We start from the raw sequence: 25,616 nt of genomic DNA on the forward strand, positions 1-25,616 counted from the left end.
TCATTCTTAAAATTGCAAGAATGTTAGAAAAAAATAAAATCACGATTACTCATAAACTATCCCTGACATAGCAAATCTAAATACAGATTTGAAATCAGCGCAAAATTTGCAATATGAATCAGAACATTTTCCTCCAGAAAAAAGAAAGCCTTTTTTGTAGAACAGTGTTATTCAATAACCTCTTTGATATTAATTTTGTTGTCAGGACAATTGCTCTTATGCAAATATTGGCGATCTTAGATGCACGTAAGCTAGACAATGAATACGTGCCGTAATACTTCTATTCTTATACCGTCTATTTACATATTCGTGTAACAATAATATTCGTGTAATAATAACTGCAATATTAATTAATTTACATATTATTATGAATACATATATAAATTATACAGCGTGTATCACAATAGAGTAAACAATTTTTCAGGTTTATTATTAGAAATATGTCTGAAAGACAACCATGAGGTTTGTTGCGTAACAATGGGAGAATCTTCAAGTTTTGTTTTCATATACAAGACTTTTTGTAAAAACGGTCATTGTTGCTTTGGTGTAGTGTTAAAGAAAATAACGAAAAAGCAGGTTGTGTGTTAAAGTTCCCAGACTTTACACCCGTAGACTTCTGCATTGGGGGCTTTGTGAAAGACAAAGTCTATGTGCCACCTATGTCACGGAATGTGCAACAGCCAAGAGAATAAGAAACGCCCTTGCTTTGGTGAACGAGGCTTTCTTGGGAAAAGTGTGGCAAGAACTGGGATTTCGATGGGATGTGTGTCGCATAACTGGTGGAAGCCACATTGAACATTTGAAAACATTCATGGAAACTTGAAGTGTTACTGATCGATGCACAACAAATATCATTGTTCTATTCCGTACAGTTTGGTCGAAATAAATTCTTAAATTTGTTTACTCTGTTATGATACACCCTGTATTAACGTATTAATTTAGACATTTATAATATTATTCTTATTTCTGAGATGTGATTTGGAACCTCCCCCCACCAAATATATTTGTAGATACTTGCCTGCCTAACACTCCTGTGTTGGAACTACTGAACCGTATATGCTACTAACATAAAAATATGAAACGAGTTAAAAAGAATAACAAGAACATATTTTTTGGTACGTAACTTTATTTACCAGATAAAAACGGTACAGGAATGTTGATTGCATTTCACTTCTTTTTTTTAAAAAAAAAAATTAAGTGCCTAACACTGGGTAAAAATCATTCCATTCACGACACACTAACATTCACACACTCACTCGAACTACAACACCAGATTGAGACAGAGATTTATGTACATACTGTATAAAAAAGGCAAGATTTGTAGTTACTACACCAATATTCACAGCATTATACATGTAGATATTTGCTATTTTTTTATATACACAATCGTTCAGCACATTCATCCGCATAAAAAAAAAAACGTTCAAAGATTTGTATAAAAGGTAACAACACTCACGATACTAACGATGATGTTATTGCGTCGGTAATAATTTTTGAGTGATTTTGGGAACATTTTCATTGTCCTTGTAAAAATAGTCTTCGCGTCATTTTTTTAAAATCATTTTGTAGTCTCTTCCATTAGTTAGTGGAAAAATTATTAGTATTTTTGTCCTTACTCTTCCACACGACAGTCAAATTGCAAAATATGCAATATAGTGACCAATTACATCGTTACTGATTTCAGTGTTGCAATCTTACTAAGGTATATCTAATCTGACATCTTGACAATTATCAAAATATAGACAAGCATGAGAAGCAATTGATCACATAGTGTAGAATCTATTAATTAAAACAAACATGTTCAACATCGGCATCTGTGTTATTAATTTACTATTCTAAGTGTTATCCATGTCAGCATTCAAGTGATAGGTTTTAATAGTAACTTTTGAATCTATTCCATTGATTCTTGTATGTTTTTAAAATTAAAATAATGCAATATTTTTCTTGACGTTATGCATATTGCACAATGAAGACGTTAAGCAAAGAAATAATGATCACAATATATCCTAATTTTAAAATCAAAAGCTTGTAGAAGAAAAGTGTATTTATGATTCAAGTGCTGGATAATTTAATTTGGAATGTATAAATTTTACATGTATCGATGGATAAAGAATAAGCTCTTAGGTTAAATAAAATAATAAATGCATATTGCACAAAACTACATGGTACTCGACCACAATAACAGGCCTGCAACATAGCTTTGTAATCTGAGATAAATTTTAGGTACGTACTTGTTATTCTTGTTCTGAAATTATAAGTACTTCACGGTACTTTATGTAGAACTTCGTAAAAATAGTACTTAAGATACATTTGAACAAATGTTAATACTATGTACTATTTATAGATGTTCTGTTGAAAGCAGTGTCGTTCATTTGAATTTAACGAAGGCATAAGTTTGACAAAAATCCTATACCTGCATGGCCTCGTTAATATTTGTCGAATACGTATAAGACTATTATTGTATTGCTTATTATGAGACAAGTTTGATTTTGAAAAGAATTAATCCTAAAATTAATCCGAAGGAACTATAGACACTAATATCCATTTCTTCCTATTTATAAACTGTTATTAAGAAACTAAACGAAGTGCCAACAATTCAACGGGTTCTGTAGTCTCGTAGGAAAGATATTCAGAATTGTGTGCCTAATGCATTCACATTAATTCTGAGCATGTTAGCAAATCATCGCCGATAAGTACAAAGCTAAGCAAGAGAAAAACCTAAGGAAAGCAAATAATAATACGTGTATAAGTTACTATCGAGCTTAACTACGCTATGATAGATATAAATTTTGATTTGTATATGTACGAAGACTAACTTACAAAGACTTGTCATTACAACGTTGTCTAAAAGTTGAACAATTGTGTTTCTTTACTTCGTCTCCTTCGCAAAGCAAATTTATATTGAAATATTCAAGTTGTAAACTAAGTGTACGTTAGTCTAAAGCCATTCACAAATATTTGAGTAAGGCAATGCTTCGAAACTCGTAAATCACTTGCTAAGTGTACAGTTCTTCTCGTGTGAGTTCTTCAGTAACTTGTTTCAATTTGACTTCTTTGTCTGTTATAATTTCATTCTCTCCTACTTTAAGGAAATTGTGTATGTTGTGGAGTTATTTTAGTTAACTAACAGAATAGGTTCAGAAATAGTCAGTACAATAGTGTTTATCTTACTTGTGCATATCCTTTCCTAAATCTATGTGCTCTACCGTTGAAGGAACGAAACTTACATGCTTATCTTACAGTATTACTCGTACAGAAGTTAATAACTTAGACGAGTGAATGATATTGATTGGATAAACTGTATAAGCGCATCAATTTACCTAACTTTGAGAGTGCAACACTGAAAATTCAGCCTTCTAATGTATTATGTATACTTGCTTGTCACTTTTCAAGGGACAAAATTGGACATTGTAGCGAAGAGACACGAAGACGAACAGTTGGAAAATGGCAAACTTAAAAGTATTTCAAACCTTGGTTGGCGATGGCTCATTTTTGTCATTTGTTTTACTGAAGAAGCTATCGCTGATTGGATCTATATTGTCGTATTCGTACTGCGAATCGTCGTAGTATGCGTAGTCGTAGGCTGCTTCCGTTGATCCTTCAGAGCTTCCGGGATTTGGACTGTGTGGTCGAGAGGATGGCGAGGCGTTGGTTGGGTTCGGTTTGATTATCCCAACTGCCGAGTTCTTGATTACTTTGGCTGGAACTCCTTGGTTGTTGTTGCCTTGAGGATTGTTGAACCTGTTGTTGACGGCGTTGTTGAAGTTGTTTGGCGTAAAGCCTCCCTTGTTGGCGTTGTTCACTGAGCTGGGGGTCGTTGGGAATCCGCTGGATTTAGTTGGGTAGTTGTTGCCACTGAAGGTTGTTGGCGATATGCTAGAGCCTGCAACGGCGAAGTTGTTGTTCTTCTTTGGTGGTGGGTTGTTGAATGCTGGAGGGAAGTTGCTTGGTCTTGGAGGCTGTTGTTGGTTGTTGTTGTTCAGGGAGAATGGCTTGGGGCTACTTGGGGAGAAGTTTGTTCTAGGTGTTGCGCTGAATCCTGCTGGGGAGGTGCTAAAGGTTGTGGGTGTTCTGTGTTGGCCGTTGTTGTTTGGAGGGAAGTTGTTTCGTTGTTGGTTTGGTGGGTTGTTCTGTGGGAAGTTGTTTCGTGGTGGAGCCGGAGAGCCTTGTGGGAAATTGTTTCGTGGTGGAGCTAGTGTACCCTGTGGGATGTTGTTTCGTGGTGGAGGCGATGTGCCCTGTGGGAAGTTGTTTCGTGGCGGAGCCGATGTGCCCTGTGCGAAGTTGTTTCGTTGTGGAGCTTGAGAATTGCCCTGTGGGAAATTGTTTCGTGGTGGAGCTGGTGTACCCTGTGGGAAGTTGTTTCGTTGTGGAGCTTGAGAATTGCCCTGTGGGAAATTGTTTCGTGGTGGAGCTGGTGTGCCCTGTGGGAAATTGTTTCGTGGTGGAGCTGATGTGCCCTGTGGGAAATTGTTTCGTGGTGGAGCTGGTGTGCCCTGTGGGAAATTGTTTCGTGGTGGGGCCGGTGTGCCCTGTGAGAAGTTGTTTCGTTGCGGAGCTTGAGAATTTGCCTGTGGGAAGTTGTTGCGTGGTGGAGGTTGAGAATTGGCCTGTGGGAAGTTGTTTCGTGATGGAGCTTGGGTGTTTGCCTGTGGGAAATTGTTTCTTGGGGGACCGGCTGGTGCGCTACTTGGGAAGTTGTTGCTGAAATTAGAGGGCTTGTTCGCGGGGGCATGGAAGTTTCTCTGTGGAGCATTGTTGTTGGGGAAGGCGTTCCTGACTGGCACATTGTTCTGAGGGATCTGGTAACTGTTCGGCTTCTTAGCAGGTGCATTGTTGGGCTGCTGAGAGACCCCGTTGTTGGCAGGGAAGTTGTTCTGAAGTCGTCCGTCAACTGTTGGTGGTTTGTTGTTGGCGTTCTGGAAACTGTTGAGATTGCTGGCCCTGAAGTTTGTGCTGGGTGCCGTTCTCAAAAATTCCTCCTTCTCCCTTGGGAAATTATCCCTGTTGCCTTGCTGGAACGGTCTCTGCGTTGTTGCTCTGGTGAAGTCATTGTTGAAGTTTGTGGTCTGCTTGTTCTGCTGAGGAAAGTTGGTTCGACCTCCCAAAGAGGAAGATGCAAACGGAGGCTGGGTGGTGTGGAATTGCTGGTTGTTCCTGTTTCCTCCAGAGAAGAAGTTGTTCCTGTTGTTTACTGGAGTCGAAGGGCCGCTTGGAGGGAAGCTTCCAGCAGAGTTGCTTGTGGCAGGAGTTGGGCTTGTATTTTGGAAATTGTTGAAGTTGTTGGACTTCCTGTTGTTGTTGTTCGGACGCAGCTTGTTGCTTTGGAAGCCATTGTCGTTCACCGGAATGTTGTTACCACCTTGGGCTGTTGTGGATTGGGGGAAGTTGTTGTTGTTCCTCTGGAAGTTGTTCCTTTGGAAGTTGTTGTTGTTGTTCGGTCTGATTGTCGTTATGGGAGGAGCTGGGGTTGTTTGGAAGTTGTTCCTCTGGAAGTTGAAGTTGTTTGGTCTTCTCGTGGTTATGGCAGGGGTTGTTGGAAAACTGCTCTTCTGGTTGTCGTTGAATGTTGATGGCTTCGGCGTTGTTGCTGTTGATGACGGGAAATTGAAGTTGTTGTTCCGTTGGGAGTTCTTCTGGAAGTTGTTCCTTGTGGTTGCCGGAGGGAGTGTTGTTGGGAGAAACGTATCGCTGGCCTGGGCGTTCTGCGTCTTCTGAAAGTTGTTGTTGTTGTTGAAGTTGTTTCCTCCTACCCTGTTGGAAGCCCTGTTCACCGGCTTCCTCACCACTTTCGTCTTCTTCCTGTTGAAGTTCCTTCCATTATCCTTTACGTCATCGTCCTCTTCGTCACTGACGTCATGGAAGAAGGTACCACTGTTGCTTCCCCTAAGAATGTCTTGATCCCGCAGTCTCTGATCTCCAGTGTTTCTCCTGTCAAAGAAATCATCATCTGTGGCGCTGTTGCTCAACAACTCGCCCCGCCTGTTAGATGAGAACCTTGATTTGCCGACAGATCTGGCTGGTGGAGGACCCAGAAGGAGTGGTGCCGGTGAGGACCCTGGCACTGGGATAGGCTTGAAGGATTCTAGCTTAGATGGCGTTGGACCGTGACCAATCCTGTACAGATCAAACGCTCTAGTGTTGTAATATGTCGCAGCCTCACAGTCAATGTCGAACCAGTTTGCACATATGAGGTTTTCCTGGTCGAACATAGTGTCGTTTGGACACAGGAAGCGGAAGTCTCTTATCTGAAAAGAAATAAAACGAGTTACTTAATATTTACAACCAATTATGCTTTATTACGATTTACTTTGCAGTTAAGGCTTCTTGAACTTTTCTGTTATATATTTTGATGGCGTCATCACATTTCGAGATAATTAAAGACCTTCCTTAAATTAGTTAATCTTATTGCCTAATGATAATTACGGCATTGTGACAAACCTTGCTTGTAAAAGAGAAGAAGCAACGAATTAACTTTGAACTGAAATAATGTTATGATCACCCAGCCTCAATAGATACGTGGGGCTTAAAGGCGCCCGAAGTCTGGTGCTGATCACATAACCTCCAAAATGGTCGAGATCGACAATGTGCAGGGCGCACCTCCACATCTCGTAAAAAGTGCCTTCATGGCACAGTGTTGTATGCACGAGGAACTTTACTTTATTATCTTTACCTGAAATAATGCTACTTTTTATTTGTTTTTTGTTGGTGAAACTAGATCTGTAGATACTTGATGAGAAACGTAATTTTTTGTAAGATTTAGTTAGAATTCACAAAGTGACAGGCGACACGTGTCGCTTGAGGATTTCACCAATGGAACACAGGCTTATGGGGTCTGTTATCCCGCTACGGTGCGAAACACTGCTGCCGATTGGCTCGTCCCCCCCCCCCGCCGATGGCGCAGTGGTACCGTTGTCACATTGTAATCAAGGGGTCCCGGGTTCGATGCCAGGTGGAGGCACATAGTGGTTCGGATCCCACTTTAAACTGTAGATCCAGTCCCGATTAGCCTTACTGTGCATAAAGCGGACTTAAAACACCAACTGAAACAAACAAGCTACCGACACGTGTCGCTTCGGTGTGAATTCTCCTTAAGATTCTTTGTTCTGAAAAGAAGTTTCAATGTGCACATTAATTTAGAAAATATATGCCTTTCCACATACAATGTACAAATTCAATAAAGTCATAAATTAGTAATTCTATTTTCGTAAATCAAAGTTTCGGATTTATTTATCACAAAATAAATACCTATCAGAGGAAAATTATTTCACTATAATTGCCAACGGATTGATGAAGACGAATCCTTGGTTACACTTTCTAATATTTAGGGCATCTTTCACGATCCAGATTCATTAAATATTATATTTTTCCCAGGTTTCACCAGATGGCAGCTTTCACAGGTTAAATCAGCAATTTGAATTTAATGATTAATTGTCAGTTAATTTTGGTTTCAATTGCAAATTTAGATGCTCTAGGTAAACCTCACAAATATTTACGAGATGCCGTTAGCTATTTGTGCTAGGAAAGCCCTAGATATCTTCTACATCGCATTTAATTCCTGTTTTATTGACTATATCCAACATATATGTGTTCTAGACAAGTTCAGTTTCCATAGGATACTACCAATCAACGTTTACAATTAACCATGAGGATATGACTTGAATTCTGTGTATTTGAAGGTACTCAAACTATCTTCATGATAGATATTATTGTATTGTATTAACTATCATATTATTAACGCATTGGCGTTTTATTGCTTATATTTAATGCACGTGCATTATTTTTACAATTATTGTTCTATTGGAAATATAATTTCAGGGGCGCAACCACAGTAGTATTATATGGGGGTGAAACTTGATCCCTTACATTGAAAGAGGAACATAAATTGAGAGTATTTGAAAATAAGATCCTTAGGAAAATATTTGGACCTAAAAGGGATGAGGAGACAGGTGAGTGGAGAAGATTACATAATTTAGAACTACATAATTTGTATTCATGTCCAGATATTATTAGAATAATTAAATCAAGAAGACTTAGGTGGGCAGGCCATGTGGCACGAATGGGAGAGGAAAGAGGAGTTTACAAGATTCTTGTTGGGAAACCTGATGGTAAGAGACCTGTAGGAAGGCCAAGACGAAGATGGAGGGACAACGTCGAGATGGACCTAAGGGAAATCGGTAGGGATGGAAAAGAGTATATAGAACTTGCTCAAGATAGGGAAAGATGGAAGGCCTGTGTTGCTGCAGCCATGAACCTTCGGGTTTAAGAAGGCTAGGGAGTTAGTTAGTTAGCAACCACAGGGGAGGCAGGAGGCATTGCCCCCAACATTGGACCGAACTCAATTATAGGGGGACAAGGGGTAAGCATTGAATTAAAACAGCTAAACTAGTAGAATCTTTGAGTAGCAGGTCAACAGGATACTCAAAAAGGAATTAGTTTTCACGTATTTTTTTCTTTTTTTCATCCAGACGGCAATAAAAGCACGTTTCGTAACATTTTCTTGCCCGCTTAGATTTAGAATATCGGATTTCCTTGCAGTCTCAAGTTCAGAGCCGTAGGTAGCTAGGGGATGGCGGGAGTGGGCCCTGGAATCAAACGATCTAAATGAAAAAAATGTAAAAGAGAATGCCACGGCGGCCCCGTGAAATTATTTGCACCCTATTTTAATGAATATTGCTGTGAGTTTTACAAAAATTTGGAATTAAAAATTTTCTTTCTCGCTTCGCTAGCAATGTGCTTCGATTCTATAATGGATTGTAATTTTCCAATTATGTACTTCAGAATATAATAATAATAACCCGTAGCGCAACAGCCCGTGAGGGCCAGGTCCCCCTTGCTGCTAAACAGTTTTGTCTTAAAGGCATGAACAATTAATTGTTTGGATGAAAAAAGTGCGCACATTTCAGAGACAATTTACATATATTTTGCTGTTGGTTTGTTATGAGGCGGATGAATTGATGTAATGTATTTAATATATATGTGTGTGTATATGTATGTATATATTAAAGAAACTTTGAATACGTACACAATTTGGTGTTAACATGTTGCATATGTGTCAAACACATGTTGCACATGAAAGTTATACATGTGATATGTACGGATAATAAGGATTATATTTGTGACTTTCGAAAATACAGTTTGTGTGCTTATTTTCCATTATTAACTAATGTTAAATTGAACGTGTTAATGAAATGAAGTGGATGCTTCTATTATGGCCATGTTCCTAATATGGCCACCCCCTATTGTGAGTTAGCTAAGAAAAAAATCCGCTAGATGGCATCAGAATCCAGTGAGGGGGCTCCTAATGTGTCACGTGATCATTTCTCATCCAGCCAGGTTGAGCAATATGGCGTCAGTTGCCTGTTTTGTGTTTTTCCGTGTGAGCTCTTCTTGCTTTTCGTTGGTAAGTCTCCTTTATTTTATGCACGTTTCGCAAGGATTGTTTTCATGAAAACCATCGTACTCTCTGTAGTTTTTAATGCTCTTTCGATTGGTGTTGTTTTTGATGGCATATCTTTTACGAGTTGTTCATAATAAGACGATATTCGTCAAAGCTGACTTGCTCCTTATATGGTCACAGGGACCAACCACGAAACAGCCGTTGACCAACAAGCCAAATAACAAACAGCAACAACCCACAGAAGCTGGAAGTTGGTACTGCAGTGTTTGTCATTTTCTACCACGAAGAGTGTGTTGGCCTCACTGCTGCTGACAGAGACATTTTTATTTGTCCCAATTGCGACCAGTAATTTGTTTTAACAATCTCATTTTTGTCTTGTACTCTTCTCTTGAATTATTTCACATTTTTGTGCTTTGAAATAAGTAAACTGTAATGTCAATTTTGTAAACAACTTAATTTTTAATGCAAAATTCTGTTTTAAATCCACTTTTGAATTACAAAAAGGATGATTTAGTATCATATTTATTCCTTTTACACCAAAATTATTTAATTTTAGCAGAACTGCACTATGAAACTGAAACATGGAACAAGGGTGGCCATATTATGTGCACATGTTCCTAATATGGCCACTAGGTAGACTTTTGGAATTTCGTTTCTTTGGATCAGTAAAACTATTTTCATGGGGAATGTACATTTTTTTATGAACGTCCGTTAGCCTGAGAACGATTTTTTTAAAAAATGGTTTTCATTTTCTTCAAAATGGCGGCTAGAGAAATTGTCACACATTAGCATTGCGATATCAGGGTCACCCACCTTATTTCAAATACTTTGTTTCAACACAAATGCTTTAGCACCGAATTCTACCTCCGTTTTGATTTCTGAGGATAATAACGTATCTGATACTACTACTACTACTATTATTATTACTGCTACTGCTATACTACCACTACTGCTAATAATAATAATGGCATTTTATTGCACAATTGCACAGTAACGCATTATAAATTAACCGTGTAACATAGCCTTTATTTCCTTGTCGGTGAGCTTTGCTACAAGAGGGGACAAAGTAGTTTTGCTATAGGAGAGTCCGTGCAAGTGAGACAAATTAATATCATTATTTGAGTTGTCTTACGGGCAGCAGAAATTGCTTTTTGTGCGCGAATGTTAAAAATGATGCTAAACCAAAGAAAAGTCTGTAGTAAGGCCACGAATTATATGCAAAAAAGGTCTGGATCAGGTCATACGGGGTGGTTCAAAAGTCTCTTGACATTTTCCTTGTATTGCTAATGGATGGTGTTCAGGGTGGGATAAAATACACTGTTGTTTTTCCAGCAAGATGGTGCACCACCCCATTTCGCCAGAATCGTTCGGGACTGCCTCGCTGATATGACACCTATCCCGAAAGGTGGATCGGCCGTGGCTCGCCAAGACTTAGGGTAGCTCGCTCTCCAGACCTGCCTCCCCTAGACTTTTTTGTCTGGGATTGCAATAAGTCTAGGGTGTACCAAGTAAGGATGAACACCATAGAGCAACATACACAGCGAACAGCTGCAGCATCAGGGCAGATTACGCCATCTATGTTAGAACAAGTGTTCCGGTCTACGCAAGAGAGGTGGGTGTATGCCTTCAATTACAATTACAGGGCCACCACATTGAAATGTACTGAGTACTATTCTAGAGTACTTTCCAGCAGTACTCTCAATTTTGGCAATAAAATGCTCTTTGATTAAAATATCAGATACTTTTGAATAACCCTGTACAACAATATAAAATGGATTGTTGCTTCTGTTATACACAAAAAAAGTTGTGAATCTATCATAAAATTGACAACTAAATAATTGTTTTTGATTTTTTGAATTGATACGTTTAACTCTAGCTTACCCGTGCCATACAAGAAACGTACCTGAGGGGGTAGGGGGGTCTGAGGCCCACACATTTCTTTTATCACTAAAATTCAAGAAACCATTTTATTATTGAACCATGCTTTCTCTGTTGTTTATATAGGTGCAGTTATATTATCATTACAAAGGAAAAATATCATCATTAATAAAAAATAACAAAATTATCTATTAATGTTGCATCAGTACTGTTTTGTTTATATTGAATTGATTGATTCAATTGTTTTAAGTCCACTTTGTGCACAGTAAGGCTAATCGGGACTGGACCTACAGTTTAAAGTGGGATACGAGCCACTATGTGATACCCACCAGGTATCGAACCCGGGACCCTTTGATCACAAGGCGACGACGCTACCACTGCTCCATCGGGAGACCCTGTTTTGTTTCTTGTGTGCAGTTATATAGTAATTATAATAACTACAAAAATTACCATCATTGCCAACCAATTATACACTATTACAAACATGAGTGTCATGTTGGAACACGCATCCCAAGGCAGTGGGAGGGGGGTTTAGGCCCACCACGTGAATTTTCCTCCTATACCTTACCATTATGATTATATGAACAAAGGCCGTACAGAAACATTGAGAACAACGTAATTTATTTTCAGTTAATAAAGAAAGTTGAAAAATGGATAAACATGAGGTTTGTAGGAAACTTCTCAACTACTCAAGGAAATGTTTAGCTTTATTTCTTAATTATTACGTCACTACTTACATCGTGGTCGGCCATCTTAACGCATACGTGAAACATTTGACAATCTGCTTCCGGATCCGCATAATAGCCACCTACAATCTTGTCTTTGCATGAGAAGGTGGTGACAGGCATATCGTCCAGGCTGTAGTTCGGCGGTCGTCGCTGGGCGGCGCTCGATGCTGCGAGCACCGTGACACCTGGCGGGAGAAAGATGAACCATCAGAACAAAACTGATTTCAAACGCTCGCTGAAGTTGCGTATGATGCAGCATGAGTACTGAAATTATTATTACTATTATTATTTATTATTTGCAGTAGGATTACAGTTACATGGTTTAGAAGTGCATAATATGTATTCATGTCCAGATATTATTAGAATAATTAAATCAAGAAGGCTTAGATGGGCAGGCCATGTGGCACGAATGGAAGAGGAAAAGAGAGTTTACAGGATTCTTGTTGGGAAACCTGATGGTAATGGACCTGCAGGAAGGCCAATATGAAGATGGGAGAGATAAGGTTGACATGTACCTAAAGGAAATCGGTAAGGAATGGAAAAGTTTCAATAGATCTTGCTCAGGATAGGGACAGATGGAAGGCTTCTGTTGCTGCAGCCATAAACCTTCGGGTTTAAGAAGAGTAGAGAGTTAGTTAGTTAGTTGGATTACAGTTATTACAATTTAGTTTGTACTGATTCTTTAACTATAAAGAAAAAGCTTCTTGCCCTACATAAATGAATCTTTTTAGCCCTGCAATATTCTTACAGTCAGTGGCGGCAATTGGGTGCCAAAACTGGGGGCAAGGGCAGTTTCTCTTGTAGACAAGGCTAAGCATTAAGAAGTCATACTGTGGTGCAAAAAACAAAGGGGCTCCCTAATCTACGCTTCCCTAATCGCCGTCATTGGTGATAGTTTATGAATATACAAACGTGGACAACTACAGATGTATATGATTGAACATACGAAAGAAATGTATATAAATAGATTCCCAACTATAGTACGAGGGGAGAGTGAAAACGTTTTTTTAGCCTCACATCGAAGGAGTGATGCTAGGTAGTTAATATTTTGGAGGATGTAAGGTTTGAATTTTAGGACACTCTGTGCGAACGTTTATGAAATTCATATGTTTTCTTCTATTTTTTGTCAGGTTGAAAATGAATGAAGTATCAGAGAAGAGAGTGGCTGACAGGGCCGCGATTCGGTACCTCTGTCGGCCTCACTGCACAGGCTGCTTTGGTCGAGTGTGGCTTCACCGCACTTCCCCATCCACCTTATTGCCCCGACCTGGCTCCGTCAGATTTCCATCTTTTCCCTGCTATGAAGAACTCACTTCGAGGACGTCACTTCCACACGGACGAAGGCGGCCATTCACTGGTGTGAGACTCGGGACAAATCATTCTACCAGATGACTGTAAACAAATTGCAGCACAGAATGCATAAGTGCATTGATCTTGGGTTTGATTATAGAGATTATGTAGAGAAATCATAATGAGAATCTGTAGCTCAAACACCACTTCCCTTTGAGGCTCTAAACTCTTCACTCTCCCCTCGTATATGTGAAGTAGGCAATGAGGTAAATGAGGCACGGTGTCAGTATTCATAGATTAATGTCCTAATCTGTTGTTTAAATTTGTCAAAGTGTGTCCTTTTCCAGTTTACAGGCAGTTGATTGCCAGAGATGAAAGAGATTTTGATCCGTATCCTGTCTTGTTACATTTCGGTGCCCGTATACTATTGGTGTTATTAGATTGCAGACTGGTGTCCATCACTACCTTATCTCATACAGTCCCGTTTTTCTTTGGGGGGTACCTACATTGCAGACATGTTACCCTTATTGGAAAAATAAACACGCTCGTGGCATGGCCAGAAAATGTTGCTCGGATCGCAAAAACTTTGTGTGAGGCGTTTTTAAGTCGGTTGGCACCCAACTGCGGGGTGATTTGCTTCACTCAAACGGGATTTTCTTGCAAATTGAGTGAATCGTAGCAGAGTGAAAGCAGATTCATCGTCTTCAAAGTTCAAGGCTCCACAATCAATTTCTGGTGCGAGTCGCTTTAAAAATTGCATCGTGAGATCCAGAATAAGCCGGGGTGTTGTGATGATTCATGACGACGCCCGCTCACACACTGCCGCCGCAATGCAAGATCTCATCACGAATTTATCTGAGTACAGTTTGATCATCCTCCCTACATTCCAGACTTCGCTCCAAGTGACTTTCATGTGTTCCTGTATCTGAAATCCTTACTTTGCCGGCCGGCAAACTATGTACGAGGGGAAGTCACAAATTATCTACACTTTTGCCACAACTTTTCACAGGTTGGCCGCACTGCCCTCAGCGCTTGTGTGCTGCAAGGTTGTACTTTTGTGGTCATGTGGCTGATGGTTGATCTTAATCGCTTCATTTTTCTTTCCTTTGTTACAGTGTAAACATGGCCGATTCACTGTCAGTGTGCACCAAGGAAGAATAGCAATCAGTGATCCTATTTCTCTGGTCTGAAAGTGTATCAGGGGTTGAAATTCATCGCAGGCTTTCAGTACATCTGATGATGTCAGAATAATCTCTTCGCATGATGGGTAACAATCGATTCCGTCGGTTCGTTAGAATCACCTCTTGAGCTTGTTGAATCTTCCTGTCAGTGGTGGAGGTTGATGGGTGTCCTGCTCCCACTTCGTGTTTCACGCTTGTCCAGACATTTTATAAAACTCTAGATCCACTCATACACAATTCTACGCAATAAACCGCTGTCCCTGTATTGTACTGATAGGCTGCGACGAATTTCAACCCCTGACACTTCTTGAGACCAGAGTAATTGGATCACTGACGGCTGTTCTTCTTTGGTGCACACTGCAAGTGGAGCGGCCATGTTCACTCTGTAAAAAAAAAGGAAAATGGAGCGATTAAGTTCAAACCTCGGCCACATGACCACAAAAATACAACCTTGTACCACACAAGAGCTGAAGGCAGTGCGGCCAACCTGAGAAAAGCTGTGGCAAAAGTGTAGATAATTTGTGACTTACCCTCGTACAACTACGTCAAGGAAGAGTTACCACTACTTCCAGTTTTTAATGCCTCAACCATAGTGTTAGTTTTTCCTAACGTCCTTACAGAACACTTAACTACCTGTATATAGCCTCTCCATTTCTTGAAAGCAAAAATATGTGTTTTATTTCAACATAATCGTAACAAATAGAAATTTGGTAAGTTCCACATTAAAATTAATGCATATTTATTTTAATACACGCAACAAATGCATAAACTATAATTAACTATGAAAAAGTAAAGGCAAAATTGGTGTATTATTGTAAAAAACAACTGATTGCAATGTAGTAAGACATATTCATCATTCACTGCCATCTAGTGAGTAAATATTTGGTAACTTCGAATACTTCGTTGCTAATATTCACACACTTCGTTCACAAAATGGATTTGAATATATACTGTATTTCCACATTTTATCTTTCTCTCAACATATTTTGGATATGAACTTAAAATACTTTTGCTTGAATAAGGTATAAAATAGCAACGGCGTACTCATTAGGGAAACAAGGGGGCAAGTGTAACCTCACCAGGCCAAAAAAAAAATAATTATTGGTACCCAACTGGTGGCCTGGAAATCACTTGAAGTCAGGGCCGGATTGAGGTGGGTGCTATTGATCCTGCAGCATTAGACCCATTCCTGAAATAGGCCCAGATGAAAACAGACGAGAATTTTCCGAAAGCTGAACAGTTTTCTTTTGCTGTATTAACCTGAATAAAAATATTAGAATGAAATTTGGGCCCCAATTTCGGACGCCTAGACACAGCGTTACTTATTATACAGTTACTATACAGCATGAGGCCCAATTTCGTCTTAATCCGGCCCTGCTTGAAGTAGGCTACATGAGATAATATATTATTTATCATGTGTTTAGTATACGTAAGGTAAGCTTATATTGACAAAAACTATTTTAACTCCCTTTCTTTAACTCTGTAAATCATTACTTTATTTTTAGGGACATTGAATCTTCGCGATGCGCGAAATCGCGAAATGTGAAAAAAGATGCAATTTTGAACATTCTGCACGTAACTACACCCACAATGATGAAATATGCATGAGATTTATTCGCGAAGTAATGCGAAATGTGTGCTTTCCACGAAATGAACGCTTTTTCGCGAAATAACCGTGAAATATCATCAAATTAAGTACAAAACACGCAAAAACCGGCAATCGAGGTTGTGCGCGCAAACTGTGGATTTGTAACGAAACGTTTGCCTAAAGTTTCCTACCACTTGCAGCTGAAGAACGTTTTATCTTCGATCACATCAGGAAGACGCTGCAAATTGGGATTTCCCTGCACATAATCTCATTTCGAAAAATTCGCTCCCTGTCAAGCTGCATTCCTTTCTTCCCCCGAATGTCTACTCAACTTCCAGTTTCATTGAACTTGCTAGCTGTAGCAGCGATAAAATTAGTCTGTTCCTGCACATCAAGGGAAACAATGGTGTCATTTGTGTTCAGTCATGAATGAATTTCGTTTATCATCATGTGATTTTCAACATGTGTACGTGCAGTGGTGATTATTTTATTTGTTGGACAGCAAGGATATCCTTTAAATACATACAATGAATAAATCACTTGAGATATGCAATTTAGAAATGAAGTGATTTTGTGTTGATGTTTTCTTTTTGGTTGGACAGCTAAGTACTTGTGTATGTGTACAGTATATAAAAATGAAGTAGTGTATCAACGTATAGCTCTTTGTATGTTGTTTCCTCTCATGATGAAAAAGTGTGTGCCAATTTTTTTTTTCTCCACCGCTGGTTTATACCGCTGATCTAACATTTTATTTACCGCTCTCCTCAGCTTTTATTTACCATAAATTTGTCTCCCTACTTATTATGTACAAGGCCTTAACAGAAAACCTTTGTTTCACGCAACGTCATCAGTGGTAGGTTGTGGATCACAACACAATACCAGCATCACAGTCAAAATAATTTAACTGAAGATTGACCTAACGTAGACGTAGTATTTATTCCTGTGTACGGATAACATGTAAAATACACATTTTGTGACTACAATGCTGATACCATGTTGTGATCCATCACCTACCACTAATGATGACTTTGCATCTAGCAAAGGTCTCCTGCTCAGGCTTTGCATATAAGAAGGTATTGACTCAATACATGTTCAGTGGATTTGTTGAGCAGTTTGACATAAATTCTGAGACAGTCCCCGAGGAATTGGAACCAGGGGCGTACGGACTAGTCAGCGATAATCGTACAGCATGACGTGTGTGTGTGTGGGGGGGGGGGGGTTGCAACCTAAAGGTAAAGTAAATCTTGGTTAGCGAGAAAAAATAGCTACAAATACATACTTATACGCGATAGGAAGGAGATAGTTTAACATTATAATGTAGCTCAGGGGTTCCCAAACTTTTCCGTTTCACGTTGCCCCTAGCGTTTCACGGCGCACACTTTGGGAACCACTGGTATAGCTTGTTCTGACGTATTTTAATCTACAATAAGGAAACTCTCCCTTTAAAAATAATATTTAAAAAAAACTACTAAACCATGTTTACTAGTAGTACTCATAGTAAACTAATAGTATTTTGAAGCTTAGTTACGAATTTGTGGTCAAATTTTAAAATATCGTAACAGGGTTGGTGCAAAGGGACAAATGTCCCTTTTTCCTGTATGCCCCTGGTTGGATGTATGACTTCTAGACTGTCCAGAATAAATAAGAGTTTCGGTTTCCAATTGCCAAGTTTTACAACAAAAATCACAAATAATACAGCGTCCCTATATACATAGTCGCGTGGATACTTACCTAGCATGTGTAGGAGAATATTCATGGCACCTTCTCTACTTCTCTCACTGACTTGGAGTCCTGGGGAAAAAAAGGAGAAAGAAGTTAATACGATCTTCAAAATGCTTGTTTCATTTAGAGATTATACATTGCAACTTTTCACGGTTGATTTGCTATGCTAAAAATCCCCTTGAATGCCTTTCGTACGTATCCAGCGAGTGGTTGATCCTCGAAATTTCTCATACTAATACCTACCTCTGCTGACGTCATTTCTCGTGAGCCAGTACCCGTCCGCCATCCGCTATTGACCCACCTGTACTGTTGCGAGTAACTAACCCAGGAAATTTGTTACTTTTTCTAATTCTAGCACTGAAAGGTTCTCTCCCAACCAATAAGAATTGATTACACAGTAAAATACTAAATCGTTACGTTCCTTTTACATTTTAGGGAACAGTTGGTAAGTACAGATGAAGAGTAATTATATATACATTGTCAACTTTCAACGCACAAGAGAATGATAGAAGTTCAACATGGCCTTTGTTTTCAACAATACAGTGTCATATATGTATATTATGTTAATAATGCAATACTGATAAGTTCAACAGTTCGATACCTTTTGAGGGGGTACAACAAGGGTGATATTCGCTGAAAGTGACCAAAGTCAACCTTACTTTCATGTAGTACATCCGGTAACTGCAGTGTTGCAGGCTACCGAAGCTCTGACGCCTGGACATGCAACCAGGATAACCCTCTGTGGCGCTTGTGTTTGTGGGTTCCATGTGTGTTTGTGATAATCTCTTCACCCATCTCATCACCATATGAATCGTCTACTCATAACAGTTCTTGAACATAAATTGCGAATCGGTAGGTTGTAAAATGTGAGTAATACACTATAAATCCAGTGCTTTTTATTTCCTGAAAAGTAAAGTCTTATAATTGTTTGTGTTAATAAAAAAATAAGATATGTCTATACATATGCTTATTTAATTTGCATGATTATTACTTGTCACTTAAGCAAATTCACTTACAAAAATCACTAGTTTCATCAATTATTATTATTATTTGTTGTAACTGATATTAAATACGTTTGAGAGACACGTGAGATGTGGGCCTCCCCGATTGTGTAGTTGTAACCTCATTGCCTTGTAATCAAATTGTCCCAGGTTCGGTACCCAGTGGAGTCACCTGGTGGTTAGGAACTCAGTTTGTACTGTAGGCCCAGTCCCGATTACCCTTTCTGTGCATAAAGTGGACTTAAAGGCAAAACGAGAAACATGTTATATGTACCGATAAGTTGAGTAATCAATAGTTGCATGCTTACTAGTTCTATTGTGAATGTTACGACACAGACAATGTGTGTTCCTTTTCCTTGGAGTAACTTCTCCAACTCTGTTGCCAATGCATGTTCATTACCAGTTATTGACCCACCTGCACGTACGAGCCTTGGGTAAGCACGGAAGTCGAATAGAATGTTGAAGGATGAGAGATTTCAAGGCAATTCGGCAGAGAAGAATGTTTCCTGGGAAGCGGTAAGTAGGTCTCGGAATAATGCCCTTTTGATCCAAAAGAGTGAGAGTGAAGTACGGACTTTCTCCGCCGAGGTCGCCACACGGCATAGCGCACCGACAAGACATGTTAACTGTTCATCCTCCTTTCTATGATTTATGCTGCACGCTGCGCGTCCTTTAACCTTTTAACATTTGTCCTTTGAGGAGGCGTCCAAGCCGATCCTCCTACACCTGACGAATCTTCTTCTTCCTGCAAAAAGCTACCACTCCCAGTCAATTCAACATCCTGCATTCTTTGAAGTGTGTTTCGCAAAAATGCGTGAGTTCTTTTTTCACTTTCCACTCCCTGTCAAACGTTCCTCCAATGGGACTGTTTAAGACATCTATGAATAGATGGCAGCACGTAAGTGTGCAAGCGTTCGTCCCTTGTTTTTGCAGTAAAGTACATAATGTTTCAAGTGCCAAGCTCAATTTTATTACATTCATTGCGTTTTTGCGTCAAAGTGTATATTTCTTGAGAATTGTTGAGTGTTGAAAGCATACATTGCAATTACCAGCTAAATTTCGGGTTTGTCAAAATTTATCAAGGAAGATTGGTCTTAAATATGTAAATAACACGGGCGCAATTAGGTTTGTGGAACCATTTCTATGTAACCCACTGAATCTGTTTTCGTTCGAGAGTATTGGTAGTTTTGTCAGTTCGTGTATGGTGGTCTTTGTCAAGATTTTTTCGCTTTTGTATCGAAGACAGGTCTGTTTATTGATTTCATTTCTTTTTTGCCACTTCTTGGCTAATCGCAAAAATGAAGATGCCTGGGCAGGGACCTCTGGCGTCGTAGCGCATGTGCTAACCACTCCGTCGCATAGGTTGGCGAAGACATCCTTGCATCCTCCTTTTAGCTGTCTCTATTATTTTCTCAGTCTTATCTCTTCTTTCAGGCTTACTCCTCGTCTTAGTGATTTATTTTTCTGTTCTGCTTTCTCTTTCATCCGTTCCCTCTCTCTATATTCTCTCCTTCTCTTTCCCACTTTGTCTTGCTTTTTCACTTCTCTTCCTTTCTCATTGTTATCTCTGTGTCTGTCACTTACCTTTGTCTCTTCATTTCTCTGTGTGTGTCGCGATTAGGGATGGATGATATCGGATATTTGATATCGCGATATATCGTCAAGTAAATATCGTCAGAGATGATACGATTTTGGTTTTGAGTTGGTGTTGTAAGTCCACTTTATGCACAGTAAGGCTAATCGGGACTGGACCTACAGTTTAAAGTGGGATCCGAACCACTTGTGCCTCCACCGGGTATCGAACCCGGGACCCCTTGATTACAAGGCAATGACGCTACCACTGCGCCATGGGGGAGGCCCGATATCAGAGATGATACGATACGATATTTCTTTGGTATCGTGATATCGGCGATATATCTTCTCCACGATATATATCGCCAAATATTGTCACGATATATCGCTGGCACGATATATATCGCTAAAATATCGTGACCATATATCGCTAAATATTGTCACGATATATAGCTGACACGATATTATCGCTAAAATATCGTGATGATATATCGCCAAATATTGTCTCGATATATCGCTGATACGATATATATCGCTAAAATATCGTGACGATATATCACAAAATATTGTCACGATATATCGCCGCCACGATATTATCGCTAAAATATCGTGACGATATATCGCCAAATATTGTCACGATGTATCGCTGACACGATATATATCGCTAAAATATCGTGACGATATATCGCCAACACGATATATTGCGCCAGGTATCGTGACGATATATCGCCGACAATATATATACCGCCAAAAATATCGTGATGATATATCACTGATACGATAGGCTATATATCACCAAATATCGTGACGATATATTGTCTAATTGATATCGACTGGACGATATTTTTTCAATATCGCGATATATCGCCTGGACGATATATCGCACAACACTAGTCGCGATCTCTCTCGCTTTCTCCTCTTTTTCCATCACATCGTATTTCATTAGGGTGCCCATACGATATGTCCCGTTTTGACCGGGACAGGTTCCGCTTCAGAGGCGTGACCCGGTCGTCCCGTCGATATTATTAAAAAGAAACACTATTTGTCCCATTTTATAAAAGTCGAGAAGTTAGCTTGAAAATGAAATCTAAATTTGAGAGACATTTCATGTGTAAAGAAAATGTTCATGGAATTTTTAAACTAGCGCTATGGCTACACTGTGACAAAACAGCTCTACTGTTTCAAACACTTCATAACAATCAAATGTTCTGTTGTCGTCGAGAATATACGAGTAGACAGTTGAACTGCTTTGCGTGTGTTGTGATCTTTGTACAGCAATGAATAGGAATGACAAAGAAGAGTAGGTGTAGTTTAAATAGAAACCTGCAAGAATTAATTTAAATTCCTGCATCTTCACACAAACTGAAAAGACAATCTCGCGTTGTGTGTCAGACATGTGGGGAGTTTTATGTAGTGTTGTTAAGGTCCATAAACCCATAAATTCTAATGGGTTTTATTGGGTTTCGCTGCTTTACCGTAACCTTTCTCTCTCTCGCACAATTTAAATTCGTTCCAAGTTGCGTATTGTTACATTGAAAAAAGGTTCCTGGACCAAATTGAAATGCTTAAAATATGAAAAGGTTACACACTGTCTGGAACTCATTTACGTTTGCTGATTTTCTCTCCCAGTCCGGGATTGAATTTATTTACAATTCCTGGCCCAGTGTTGACCGATCAAAAGTTGCCTTCTAAAAATGTCCGCGAGTACGTTTTACATTAGAATGTCACACTGCGGTTGTAGAAAACGTAGCGCAGGGAATAAATCAAAACGCTGTTGTTCTCTCGTGGGACACGTTCAAAAACTCCCCTGTCGAAGAGTTACTTACTGTACATAACGCAATGGACTATATTAGTGAAGCAACATTGAGTTCAAACAAACCCGTCACGTGTTGCTCAGGCATCCGATCCAGGAACCGCAGCCAATAGGAGCCGTCGATGACGTAACGTGAGGCTGCTGTGTTCCCAGGAGATATCACAACAGGGAAGGGCAGTGCTGCTAGAACCAAGTGAAGGAAAGCGCGCGAGAGAATGGGGCTACATGGAGAGGGGCAACGTGACTGCAGCGTTTGCGTTTCGCCCATTTCTACCTTGTACCTTATATTCTCGTGACAGCCAGCACCTGGATTAGTCTTTCATGCTCACAAGTGGATAATTGTTTGCTGTCAGGTCCGTATTCGATTCAAGTTGCGTATTGTTTCATTTCAATACGGAACTTGGACCCTATTTAAACTGATTCGGAAAAAAGGTTCCTGGACCGAATTTAAATTCATTCAGAAAACAGGTTCCTGGACCGTATTTAAATTGATCGGAAAAATAGGTTCCTGGACCGAATTTAAATACCTTACAGATAAAAAGGTTATTTACGGTCCAGAACCCATTTACTCTTCCTGATTTTCTCTCCTGGACCGGAATTGAATTTAATTAAAATTCCTGGACCTTTAACAACCCTGGTTTTATGTTGTTGACAAGAAGAGTGATTCTTGAATACTTCTGGCACTCCTTAACTTTAGCGTCTGGCTAATATCAAAAGTTGATCAGTTAAGACGAGAGCACTATGTAGGAGTTATACCGAAATTATAATAATTAATACCTTTTGACAACAGGAGATCATATTTCAATTATTCTTTGATGTATTTATGGGATCCATACGTTAATAACGATAATTTTATATTTAGCCCTAACCTATTTTTCAGAAGCGAGGGGGGAGGGGGCAGGTTAACTGACCTTCTTGCGATGTCCCATTTTGGGTCAAAATAATATGGCCACCCTATATTTCATTCATCTTCCTTTTCTCTCTGTTCCTGGTTCGTTTATTTCATTTACTTTTCACTTTTTGTATGACTTTTCTGTCTCATTCACCATTAACTTTCATATTTCTCCCTCAATTTCTTTCTACGTGCATGTTTCTATCTTAAGGTGATTGATTGTTTGATTTATTTTGACACGTCCTTTAACATTACACTAATATTTATTGTTATTAATTACCTTTCTCGTTGTACAAATGTTTATTGTTATTAAACTTAATCTCTGCTATTTAGTATGTGATTCTTGTCGTATTTAATATTTAGACCTATCACTGATAAAGTCAGGATAGTGACTGACCTGTATATTCATACCTTGTAAGAGCTCCTGTAATGGGAATTACGATTGTGTTTTGTCTTGACTTTTGGTTCGGGCTTTGAGTTTTAAAGAGTGGTCAAGTTGAATGGTAAGAAGCTGTTATTTATTTTATTGAAATTGATTTTATGCACATAGGTATTATTTTGCTAAGAAGTATAGTATACTTCTTTTCTCTTAGTGAAAACTTGACTTTGAATTTTATTTGACCAACGAACGAACAGAAAGATTATTACCCAATACCTGGAGAGGCATCACGTGAATGCTTCGAGTCTTCATGTGATCATTTTTATTGTGTTTTAGTTAAATAATCGTGTTCTTTTGACTGAAAGAACGTGTCAATTTTTATTTTTCGTCTGACTATCGTGCAAGACCCCCGGGTTCGATCCCCAAAAGGGAAGAACCGGGATTTTTTTTCCACCTCTTCAAGCGGCTCCGGTGCCCACCCAGCGTCGTATAAAGTGGGTACCTGGTGGAAACTTTGAGGGATAAAGGCGGTCAGGGGCATGGTGCTGATCACATCACCCCTTACTTTCGGCCGTGATCAATAAAGTGTAGGGCCCTAACTCCACGCCTCATGGCGTGGTCAGAGGCCTGCACAAGACCTGGAGCAGACCCGTTCGCGAGACATCGCTCCTAAAATACCATGCAACCTGCGCAACACCCTCGCTTGAGCAGCTTGTATGCCCACCTGCACAGATCGTTCCTGGCAGGCATTGTAGACCCGGCGGGTACCCGCAATCTTACGATACCTAGTAGGTCTCAGTTCGTTCTTTCCATCAACTGCAGACCCCTCCTTCTGCATGACGTAGTTGCTTCGAGTAGGAACTCCACCGGTCGCACACCTGTCTGCAAGTGTTGCCAACTGCAATAGATTTCCACTACTTAGGAAGGGAACTGAAAGCCACATCGCCAATGAAATGAGATTTCAGAATGTTGCTAGTTTTGCCCCCCCCCCCTACACATTGAAATAGGTTTTCCGTGGTATAGGCTCCATAAGAATATGTCGTAAACAACCAATAATCCAGGGCACTGCTGGAACATGTCACGTTCGACGCCGAGGTCGCGAGTATAGCAACACACTGTTCTACTGCGAACACCAGACCCGTAGCCAGACAGGGTCCAGGGGCATTGCCGTTATCCTCCCCCCCCCCCCCCTTTCTGAAATTTGGTAAACTACTTTGTAAAATTTGTTTGCAGCGACGAGTGAAAATGTAGACTGTAGAAATTATTTTACTCAAAACTTGATAAAGGTTAAATTCACAGAATACAAAGAACAGATAGGCGTAAAATGATTTCATTTGATTTACGAGCCGAAGTAAAAGTAGCAGGTAGTAATTAGAATATTTTCTCTCGGCTTCAGCTATGAATGGGAAGATATTGAAAATATATTGTAAGTATTTGAACAATATTTCTAGATTTTCTGTGTCCTATATTAACTTAATGATTAGACTACACACATATATAATTTACTTTCATATAATACTATTAAACCTTTGAAAATGGACTTGGTTTATGAAGCCCTCCCTGATAACCCATGAGACCCCCCCCCCCCCGCCAACCAATTCTGACTACGGGCCTGCAGAGGCGCGACCACGAATTTTCTTTTGGAGGGGCAAGTACCTGGATAAACATGCCAACAATAACAATAATAGTAATAAAGTAACATGAAAGGCATTATTATTCTCATAAATCATGCAAAAAGGGGGTGGGTAGAAGTCGGTTCTAACGCATTTGTGTTGAAACAAAGAATTTGAAACATTTTTTTTCAACACCTTAATTTCACATTAGCTAATAATGGAAAACAAGCACACAAACTGTTTTTGAAAGAAAGGAAGTGCATGAAAAATGCTTTCCGAATGTTCATATGGCATGTAAAATTTTCATGTAAAATATTTTCTTTTCACGTATGAAACATGAATTTGAATTTGAATTTAAAATTTTGGGTGCGTCAACACTAAGGCTATTTTGGACCCGTCACATGATACGGGGTCCAGCCCCTTATCGTTACACATAACAACTCTAACGTTGCAGAACTAAAATCATAAAATATTAAAATCTTCTGACTTTCGTTAAAAGCTGAGGCTGTAAAGGAGCACTCGCACGGATAAGGACAAAACACAGGACAACACAAAAAAA

At 39.4% G+C, this 25,616-nt stretch overlaps 1 protein-coding gene across 3 annotated transcripts in view; it reads right to left on the bottom strand.

The window, feature by feature from the left end:
* Positions 1-2,662: 2,662 nt before the first annotated feature.
* The window catches only part of LOC145979458 (uncharacterized), a 111,461-nt gene continuing 88,507 nt past the window's right edge, over positions 2,663-25,616 (bottom strand). For all 3 annotated transcript variants that reach the window (XM_083112364.1, XM_083112362.1, XM_083112363.1), the window contains 3 exons: positions 17,797-17,856; positions 12,016-12,191; positions 2,663-6,248 (listed from right to left, as the gene is read on the bottom strand). In XM_083112364.1, the coding sequence (XP_082968490.1) occupies positions 3,465-6,248; positions 12,016-12,191; positions 17,797-17,821 (2,985 nt within the window). In that variant the 5' untranslated portion in view covers positions 17,822-17,856 and the 3' untranslated portion in view covers positions 2,663-3,464. The remainder of the gene's footprint in view (positions 6,249-12,015; positions 12,192-17,796; positions 17,857-25,616) is intronic.

Source organism: Lepisma saccharinum, chromosome 26 (genome assembly GCF_977018435.1).
Source record: "Lepisma saccharinum chromosome 26, izLepSacc3.1, whole genome shotgun sequence".
NCBI lineage: Eukaryota > Metazoa > Arthropoda > Insecta > Zygentoma > Lepismatidae > Lepisma > Lepisma saccharinum.